Here is a 10,634-nt window from a genome sequence, read left to right on the forward strand (position 1 = left end):
ATTCTTTCATTTGGAAAGAATATTGATCTAGGACGAACGCCCTCTTATATTGGTCTTACGTTTGAGTGTTCGGCCAAACGTAGGTGCACTGAGAGTTATGCGAGAAAGTGAGAAGCTTAGACAAATACCATCTTATATACTTAGTCATTCCTAAATAATTCTCTTCACTATGATTATCTTATACATTTTCCCTTTCTATTAATATTCCGCCTCAGCGATGGGTCTCGACCCAGAGCGTTCGTTATGGGTAGCGCTCGGTCTTATACCGAACGCTCGTCCTTACACTTGCTTACCAAACGTATGAAAATAGCGTTCGTCCAAACAGTAAATAAATATCTATTACCGCGTTCGGTCATTGACTGGCGGTTAATATCTTTTATAAAGTCGTATCCGTTATCAATATCTAAAAGTCTTGCAATGTCTTTATTCATTTGAATTCGATCTAAAGTCCTTGAATTTAAATTATTCTAAGTATCAGTTGAATCGTTCTATAATCAGTTCATTTAACTGATTCAAGTAGTTATGACGTCCGTCCTTGGAAAGACGTCCGTTTTCTTTCTTTCAGAAACGAGTATCTCTCGGTATCATGATAACGTTCGTCCTCATTATGAAGGGGTCTGAACGCTCGTCTTTTTATGAAAGTGGAACTAAGAATGAAAATGTGATTTAGAGGGAATTATATAAAGTGCGAACCGTATATGAGATGAAACTATGATTTTGGAATTTGAACGAGCGTTCCAAGGAGCAACGTGTCTATGATTTGAATATGAGAAGTTGTGTAGTATGACCATGGTAAATTTACTGATGGCAGTTTATCCTGATATTCCGTGAGTGCTCGTCCTCAAGTAGAGGGGAGTAGGTCATGTGTGGGAATGGCAGGAGGTCCTAGTCCTATTAAGTACTTTGGACTGATAGGGCTAACCTCGGGTGGCAGCTGTTGAAAGTTTACAGTTATCACATCACCCGGGTGCACGAACGCCTGTAGGTACATGGATTCATACAGTCCGGACAGTCTATCTTATGAGAGTTTGAACTGATTTTATGTGTTGTGATCTTTTATGAATATGAAAATGCTATGTGTATGAATGACTTGTGAATTAAATTCAATAAGCTTACCCTGTGTTATTTCCTTGTGTTGTCGTTCGTCCATGAACGTTCGTCTTGTCTATGCAATGATCATCCGTGTGAATGTGAGCAGACGGAGAGGCGTTGCTTGAAGAAACACTGGAAGAAGAAAATTTGAAGGACGCCAATCTGGTCGAAGTAGAGGTTAAAGCCGAGCCCTAGAGCGCTCGTTAAGTTGTAGTTTTTATTTTTGCTGTTAGCTTTTGGACGTTCGATTAAAGTTTGTAAAACCGTTCGTCTCTAAACTTTGAAATACTATTGTATGGTAGTTTATCTCTGTACGTAAGCACGTTCGGTTTTGGAATTTTATGTTTAGTGTAAAACTGCATGTTTTTAACTGTTAATTGTAATTAATTCTAATTTATGGTAATTACTATATTTTGGGATATTACAGCTATTTAATTGATTATATCTCACTGAATTGATTAGTTGTCCAAACTATAACACGAGATAATAAATTATTTCAAAGCTTAATTGATTATTATTAGGGTAAACATGTTTTAAAACAATTTTATCTAATGAATTATTATTATTAATGATTATTGATTATGAAACATAAGATGACGGCCAATGGTGATCATGCTTTTTAGTCTAAGATGAAATATTTTCTATACACACGAGTCACACACATCTAAACATGAAAGCTATAAACACTGAATACAGAGTTTGTTACTTCATCAAAATACTATATAGAGAAATCTAATTTTCAATCTTTATTATCTTGATAAGTTTGTTCAATAATGAGTCGATTAAGTTCATGTTGTGAAAAATAGATGAAATTTAATCTTATCATTTGTTAAACTCAATATGTTTGTCAAGACAATAATTAACTGTACCAGTTGGGACCGGCATCAAACAGACCGGACGTCCGCGTAACCACAATGGTCCAACCACGCTACCCTTCTGCTCGTCACGGGAGGGGTCGGGCGTGATAGGCCGGACGTCCGTTTGTCTATGATTACGCAACCTTGCCGCTTGCCATCCGGATAAACAACAACTCATATGAGACCGGCCGGTCATACCGCCAACTAACCAAATTGCCTATGTGGGCCGGCCGGTCGTAAGGCCAAACTTCGGGAGACCGGCCGGCCATATCGCTAATTAACCAGGTTTAAGGTAAGTAGTGGTTAAAAGCTATTGGGCTGAATTTGGGCCGTGATTAACTTTTCACTAATCTCAAGCCCATAGCAAAAACTATAAATACAGATCCAGGGTGAGTGGTAGATAGGTTGCATTTACTACACATTTATAATTGTTCTATCGAAAAACGTCATTGCTCTCAAACTGACTTTGGCATCGGAGAATCTTTCGCAGGTCTCTCACCCGTTCGCAGAGAAGAAAATCGAGAAGTAAGGACCGAGAACCGGACGTTCGAGAGACGAGAGGAGGAGGACGTGGAGGCATTGGACGACTCAGCCCCTACAACCGAAACATTAACTCTATTAAATTGTGTTTTTATGTATGTTAATAAATTATTTTTTCAAATAAAGTATATTTTTTCAAATAAAGTATATTTTTTCTACACAAATAAAACACATTTTTAATAAGACAAAATTTGCACCTACTAGAATATTTTAAATATGAGATTAAATGTTTGTGGATAACAAATACTCGAATGATATAACATCAAACCTTAGTTTAGACAAAGTCGGTTCAGACAAATATCATTTTATATTTATTTATATGTTATAATTTAATCATATAGTAGGTCATGTGAGATTTTCAAATATTTTTTTAAATATAACAATTTCGTGGTGTTGCTTCTCTTCTTCCTTAAGAGATCGGGATCAGTCACTTAAACAAATTTTATCAACAAATGGTCTGCTTTAGACCAACTAATCTGTGATATAGGACATTTGATTGTTACAACCAGCAGGTTATCATTTTTTTTTAAATATAACTCTCACAGACAATAAGAAAACGCTGATAATTGAAACACTAATTTGTTTAAACATTCCGAAAATCAACAACTAAAAAGGACAAAGAAAGGTATAAAGCACAGAAAATGATTAAAGAGTAAATTATCATGAAGTATAACGAGTCATAATAATAATAAGTGTTTATTCTTTATACTTTTTTTTACAGTCACACTAATTTTTTGTTGGCGCTGTAATTTCATTTTACATTCCTGGTAAAACTGAATCTCTTGTTACAATAAATACGTTGTCCGTACAAAATAAAAAGCTCGGTACCAGAAAAATTAAATACGTTACCACATTATGTCCTCATCAGTTTTTTCAGCGTATTAAACAGTGTTCTACTATTATATAAAGCCGTGGGTTACATCTCAATTAATTAAGAAAGTTCCAAACTACTGAATAATATATATTGGTTATAAGTTTTTACACCGTACATGCACTAAAAAGAATTGATTAGCACAAAAGAAGTAACCAACCCGAATCGTTGCGTAAAGGCAACAAACGTATCACCATTGACTTTCAGAAAGAAAAAAACATCTACGTATGGTGGAAGAGTTTGACAATTCCTTCTTAGTTTTGTTCTACATTTGCAAGTCTACTATGATACAAATGAATCTTGTTCAGTGGGTGAGTTCAGGAAAAAGGTAACGTAGTTTGAGAGTGGTGGCATGATGAAAGGGTTGGTGGGGTTGTGAGCAGAGAGAGTCACGAGATAGAAAATGTAACGTAAGTACGCTGAAAAAAAGTTCGTAAATTTTGAAGAGGGCATGAGATGAGGCAGTTATAGGCACAAGCACTGTGTATCTGTATCCATCATTTTCTGATTCCGCGTCATGTCACTTGGATGGAAATAGAAGAAACTAGAGACGTAGATGTGATTTGTTTTTGTTGCATAGGATAATAGAAATACGAAAATCTACGTGACATAAAAAAGGTGTGGTTGCGGTTTGCCTATCAATTCATTGTATCCCCACAACGTTGGCCAATCCTCTTCACTTGTTCTTCCTCACATCCCATCTCTCTTTCTCTCTCTACTTGGACCCCGTCCTCAGTGTCTCTTCTCTCTGGTTGCAACTTGGGTGTGAAAGGACCAAAATACGAATTTTCTGGAAAAAGAAATCAATCCCTCTTCCCAGAAGAAATGCCAAAGTGTGGGAGAAAGGGGAATTAAAAGATAAGTGCCAAGCCTCAAAGTTGTCTACCCAAATATCAGATTGTGCTTTTTACCTTCTTATGGCCTATAATCTCCCTCGGTAAAGAAAACCAAGACCAAAAGGAATAAAAAAAAGTGGGAGAGAGAGAGGGAGAAGTAGAGAACAGGAGAGAAAAAGATAAGAATAGTAAGCTAGCATTTTTTGGTGTTGTTGTTAAGTCTCAGTACTCAAAGGGAAAGGATTAAGGAAAGAGATCTGGTATATGGTTGTGTGTGTGAATAATAGAGTGCTTGAGGTTGTGGTGTTGGTGAAGAATATTTCTGAAGATGTCAGGAGGAGGATGCAGCATAGTGTGGTTTAGGAGAGATCTAAGGGTAGAGGATAATCCTGCACTGGCTGCAGGAGTTAGAGCAGGAGCTGTTGTTGCTGTTTTCATATGGGCTCCAGAAGAAGAGGGTCAATACTACCCTGGGAGGGTCTCTAGGTGGTGGCTCAAACAAAGTTTGGCTCACCTTGATTCCTCTTTGAGAAGCCTTGGCACTCCCCTTATCACCAAGCGTTCCACTAATAGTGTTTCTTCCCTATTGGAGGTCGTTAAGTCCACTGGGGCTACTCAACTCTTTTTCAACCATTTATATGGTGAGTTTCTGTTTTTTCCTTTTCTTACATGGCCTACTTTTCATGCTTATTATGTATCATATATGGTTCTTGTGTTTTCTAGTGCAACTTCCTTCCTTTTTCTTTTAGATTATTATTGGTTATCATATATCATCCTACCTTGTTTAGTTTTATTCAATTGTTTTTTGAGGGTTTATGAGAAAACCTCTAGATTGCTACCTAAAGATGGTCTATGATTATAGCAGATTCATTGCTCAGTTATGACCAACATCATTACAGATTGTAGGATCCTTAATTCTATCAATTATAGTTCTTTGTTTCTATGATTATTTAGTGAACTTTCTCTTTTATAGTTTGTGTTATGGTTGTCTGAAATTTTCTTCTTCCTATAACCTGCCTTGTCATTTTTAATTTCTACTTATAACGTTGGATTTCCTTTTTCATAGTTTCATAAGAAAAGTGAAGTTCGTCACTACAGCTTCATGATGATATCAAAGTAAGTAACTATCTGTGTTGCAGATCCATTGTCACTTGTGAGGGATCACCGAGCAAAGGAGGTTCTGACTGCACAAGGCATTACCGTCCGTTCATTCAACTCAGACTTATTGTATGAACCATGGGATGTGAATGACGCTCATGGCCAACCATTCACAACTTTTTCTGCTTTTTGGGAAAGATGCCTCAGCATGCCTTATGACCCACAAGCACCTCTTCTCCCACCTAAAAGAATTATTCCAGGTCTACTTTTATTCATTTTTCTTCTCAGCCTCACATTATTTGTTTTTATTAATTTATTATTGATTGGGGCCAGCTGCATAAGTCATTCACCTTTTGTGGTTCTAGTTTGAAGTGGGCACTTCAACAAATTATCCAAATTGGGAAAAACATCGATGTTTTTAACCGCTTAAAATGTTCCTATGTAACATAGCAAAAAGGTAAAAAAGTAAAATCATAATACTATTCAAAGAGATGGAGATTTTTTAAAATTTTAAATGCAATTCAAAGTTCATACATCATTCTGTCAATAGGCTTCCACAGTAGGTACTTCCAACCATTAATTGTAAAATTGTAAAAGTAAAGAGGCAACAAATACTCTATTCAGTTATTACAGCTGACATATTTTGGTTATCTAGATATGCAAGCTTTATGAGTTTGGTCTGAAAAAATATTCTCTTTTGTAGTCAAGCAAAATGTGATTCAGATAGTTCTTAGTTCAACAGAAAAATGGCATGTAACGGTGGTCTAATTTATATCATGCACTTTGGGTGATTAATGGACTAAGTTATTGATGAATTGAATCAAGAACCACCCCGGTGACCATTGCTATTCTTTCATTATTGATGAATTGAATCAAGAACCAAAGTAATGATCCTATTTTTGTACACTACACAAGTATGTCAAATGCACTTCAGCATGTTTGATACGTTGTTTTTCTATTTAGCACCGTCATTTGTCATGAATTTCATTTGCATTATGTTAATAATTGTTTCTTTGTTTCAGGTGATGCTTCAAGGTGCCCTTGTGATATGTTGGTGTTTGAAGACGATTTAGAGAAGGCAAGCAATGCGCTTCTTTCTCGAGCATGGTCACCGGGGTGGAGCAATGCTGACAAGGCATTGACGGCATTCATAAACGGTCCTCTGATTGAATACTCAAAGAATCGTAGGAAGGCTGATAGTGCCACAACCTCATTTCTCTCTCCACATTTGCATTTTGGTGAGGTGAGTGTAAAGAAAGTGTTCCATCTTGTCCGCATTAAGCAAGTGTTTTGGGCCAATGAAGGAAACAAGGCTGGTGAAGAGAGTGTGAACTTGTTTCTCAAGTCTATTGGTCTTAGAGAGTATTCAAGGTACATCAGTTTCAACCACCCCTACAGTCATGAGAGGCCCCTTCTAGGACACCTTAAGTTTTTCCCTTGGGTGGTGAATGAAGGCTACTTCAAGGCTTGGAGACAAGGCAGAACAGGGTACCCTTTGGTGGATGCTGGAATGAGAGAGTTGTGGGCAACTGGTTGGTTGCATGATCGGATACGTGTTGTGGTTTCAAGTTTCTTTGTGAAGGTGCTTCAGCTTCCTTGGAGATGGGGAATGAAGTATTTCTGGGATACCCTTTTGGATGCAGATCTTGAGAGTGATGCTCTTGGTTGGCAGTACATATCTGGTACTCTCCCTGATGGTCGCGAATTTGATCGAATAGATAATCCACAGGTGCAGTTGCTTCTGTGTATAAACTGCATAATCTTGCTTTGTGTGAATGTCTAAATGTGTATGATCATCTGTGTACATGTTATGTTTTTTTTTTATATATATTTAAAAGGAAAGCAATGTCACGAGTTTCATAATCTTGTTATTACTTTTCTGGTTTGAATAATTTGTGCCGAATAAAAGACTCTTTTGTCCACCACTAAGGTTTTGTACAAGTGAAATGGAACAAAAAGTACTTCCACCCTCTTCTCTGAACTCTCTTAAATATTTATGGTTTGAATTTTAGATGAAGGCTAAAGGTCTATCCCAATATTGATTACATTTCAGCGAGTAGAGAGAGGTTTCATTTGTCTGATCTGGAGTGATGCCTTCTTTTAACTCTGTTAACTGTTTGAAAGTAAAAATTCTCGGCATGGACAATACAACACTCTGGCCTATTTTTCCTTATCTGAACTTGTTCATATTGAAAATTTGAGATGGTCATTCATATCACTCCAATACGGTTGATTAATCATAACTAATGAGTTAATATTTGACTCAATCATGACTATGTTTCTTCAATTTTGAGGGCAGTTGGATTGAAACTAAATATATTGACTATGATTTATGAACTTTGACATTGACATTTTTAGACTTGAGCTACATGTTAATATCTGCCATTTGAATGCTTAAAGATGATAAATAACTTGTAATTGATAAACTCATGTGAGTTGTTTTTTTTTTTCTCAGTTTGAGGGGTATAAGTGTGATCCAAATGGAGAATATGTTCGACGCTGGCTTCCTGAACTTGCTAGATTACCAACTGAATGGATACACCATCCGTGGAATGCACCAGAGTATGTACTACAAGCTGCTGGAATTGAACTTGGTTCAAATTATCCTCTTCCCATTGTAGGAATAGATGCTGCAAAAGTTAGACTGCAAGAAGCACTTATACAAATGTGGCAACAAGAAGCAGCTTCAAGAGCTGCAATTGAAAATGGAACGGAGGAAGGGCTTGGAGACTCATCTGAATCAGCCCCTATTGCTTTTCCTCAAGACACACACATGGAAGAAAGACTTGCTGAACCTGTTAGGAACAACCCACCTCATGGTACTCGGCGCTACGAGGATCAGATGGTCCCAAGTATGACTGCTTCCCATGTGAGAGTGGAAGAGGAAGAAACATCTTCAGACCTTCGAAACTCAGCAGCAGACAACAGAGCCGAAGTTCCTACAAATGTGACCACACAAGAAAATGCCAGAGAGACAGTGAATCAAGGAGGGCTGCTGAATGTAAATAGAAACACTCGAGTACAGAATAATGCTACTGAAATGTGGCTGAGAAATGCGGCTGAAGATTCCACAGCAGAATCGTCAAGTAGTACTAGGAGAGAAAGGGATGGGGGTGTAGTTCCAGTTTGGTCTCCCCCAGCATCTAACTTCTCAGAACAATTTGTAGATGATGAAAATGGTATTGGAGCCAGTTCATCATACTTGCAGAGGCAGCATCCTCAGTCCCATCAATTGATGAACTGGACGCGGCTACCTCAGACTGGGTGAGATTTCCCAAAGCAAGTGAAAAGATAAATACATATGTGTGTTCCGTGCTTCATGATAAACTTTTTCATTTCAACTTTACAAGGTCATGTTCTGCAACCATTTGGTGATTTTGGAAATAGTGTGGCTAACCTGCTTGTGTGCTATTTTCTTAGCCTCACTTTTTTTGGGTTTTTCACTCTTCAGATTCTCCTCTTCCCAAGTACAAGATAAGTTGTAGAATTTTGCTACATCTACAAACACTTAGCGAATGGCAATATTTTGGTCCTGTTTGATGATGTTTTTGGCAATGGATTATCTGCAGTAACTTTACCACATTAATTTTACCACTGCATGATATTCGAACGTTGAAATAAATTTTTAGTATATAATCGATGTTTGAAAGAACAAATGGTGGATCATAACACTTGACCATGTCTACTTTTTCTAACCGTTCCAATTGTTTCTGATCTAATGTTATGATATTTTCATCTTGTTACAATTAACACTTTAATTACAGGTAATTCAGAGCTACAACGTGGTGATTAGTATCAGGGAGATGAAGAATGCAGTCTCCCCTCATCTTTTGGGAAAAGTGGGATGGCAAACCTGGTATTGGACATACATGTGATCATTTCCTACATCCTTGAACATGTCTTGACACATGATTAACGGCTGACCTCGAATGTGCATGAAAATTTCAGTTCATGCGGGCAGTAATTTCATCTGCAGTGCCTTTTGCGCTCTTGTACAAAATTTTTAGGCCTACTGTATAGTATAATTTGTGTTGTGGAGGAGAAAGAGCCACTATTCGAATTGGACCTTTGGTCCTCTCTTAAACTCAGGGTTGTGCTTATCATTTGAGGTAGTTAGTTATTTACGTTTCCTGTCCGGTAATCCTGTACATTTATTTTGACTGCTGTAAAGTGCATTAATCTCGGTGCTCAGATCTCCAAAACTTCTCTATATGGCAAACTAAAATGCATTGCCAAGACACTTTTGGTTCTTGCTTTCCTGTCCTTGTATTGCTTATTCCTTAAGTTTCCTATGGTTGAGTAAAGATAAACCGATAATTGGAACAATTTAGTAACTTACTTCTCAACTAAATTCTATGAAACATTGGGAACTTGCATTTCTAAGGATATACCTAAAGCAATCATATTTATTTTTAAGCTAAATAAATAGTACAGATCCCAAGGGCTTTGATCAAGTTCATGGACGGGAAGTGTATCATTTACATCTTAAAGGTGAATGATTATGATTAAATATGTTAATATTACAACAGCATGGTTCAGGTTGGGATCTGTAAATATTACAGATCCCAAATTATTATAATTATGATTTACCTGCAAGAATATATTCTAGGTTGACTAACTCGTCACTGAAATTGCACCTATTGTTTTGTAAGAGCAAGACTTCTTATTCCAAAGAGATTTTTCTCTGTTCCAATCAAATAAAGGCACCAAATCAGTTCCTGCCTCAAAAGCCGGCAACAAATGCTAGATTTATACATAGGAGCAATTTTGTTCTTCCTAAGTAAAAATTAAACCATTCACTTTGGAGACAAAGATGCTAAATTGTAACCACTGATTGGAAAATTGTCCGAAAATATTTAATAAATTAATGATTTGTAGGATATGTACATTCATTATTTTTCGTACTTTTACTATTTTGCAATTCTTTACTTTTCTCTCCCAATTGCACTGTGCAGCAATTTTTCTATACGAAACCACAAATTTATGCTCAACGATAAAAGAGTTTAAAATAGCATAGATATTAAATTATTTCCTTGACAGTGTAAAAGGTGAGCTTATATCATCAACAAACAAAAATGGTTAGAAATCACTTTTCAGATTTCAATATAAAAGTTGGAAAAATCACCATACGCGGCAATTTAAGATTACTGTGTATGTATTACTTTCAACAAAAGTTGATTAATTTTTTAAATTGATATTCTACAGTAGTTTTGGAGCAGAGAAATAGAGATGAAAGATAGCTATTAAAATTCATGGAAAATTATAAGTAACAGTACCCTCTGTGATCAGTGGCAACACCACGAATTGTGAGCATCAGTATGAAAGTGATTATGAATTCGC

The 10,634-nt window shown here is 36.7% G+C and overlaps 1 protein-coding gene across 2 annotated transcripts; it reads left to right on the forward strand.

The window, feature by feature from the left end:
* The first annotated feature begins 3,932 nt into the window (after nt 1–3,932).
* Nucleotides 3,933–9,534, forward strand: LOC108338266 (cryptochrome-1). Of its 2 annotated transcripts, none has more exons than XM_052880269.1 (5): nt 3,933–4,837; nt 5,336–5,554; nt 6,317–7,023; nt 7,750–8,597; nt 9,059–9,534. In XM_052880269.1, exons 1-4 carry the CDS (start codon nt 4,525–4,527, stop codon nt 8,560–8,562), a joined length of 2,052 nt encoding a protein of 683 aa, XP_052736229.1. In that variant the 5' UTR covers nt 3,933–4,524; the 3' UTR covers nt 8,563–8,597; nt 9,059–9,534. The 2 variants fall into 2 exon arrangements, with proteins under 2 accessions (XP_052736229.1, XP_017430530.1); XM_017575041.2 differs by having other exon boundaries at nt 3,939–4,837; nt 7,750–8,558.
* Nucleotides 9,535–10,634: the final 1,100 nt, after the last annotated feature.

The sequence above is a fragment of the Vigna angularis genome, chromosome 7 (assembly GCF_016808095.1).
Source record: "Vigna angularis cultivar LongXiaoDou No.4 chromosome 7, ASM1680809v1, whole genome shotgun sequence".
Lineage (NCBI taxonomy): Eukaryota > Viridiplantae > Streptophyta > Magnoliopsida > Fabales > Fabaceae > Vigna > Vigna angularis.

Excerpts from the sequence above, each read along its gene's own strand:
- LOC108338266 (XM_052880269.1), top strand. The coding sequence starts at position 4,525 with ATGTCAGGAGGAGGATGCAGCATAGTGTGGTTTAGGAGAGATCTAAGG. Across the intron at positions 5,555-6,316 it reads ACCTAAAAGAATTATTCCAG|GTGATGCTTCAAGGTGCCCT; the intron begins GTCTACTTTTAT and ends TCTTTGTTTCAG. Across the intron at positions 7,024-7,749 it reads ATCGAATAGATAATCCACAG|TTTGAGGGGTATAAGTGTGA; the intron begins GTGCAGTTGCTT and ends TTTTTTTCTCAG.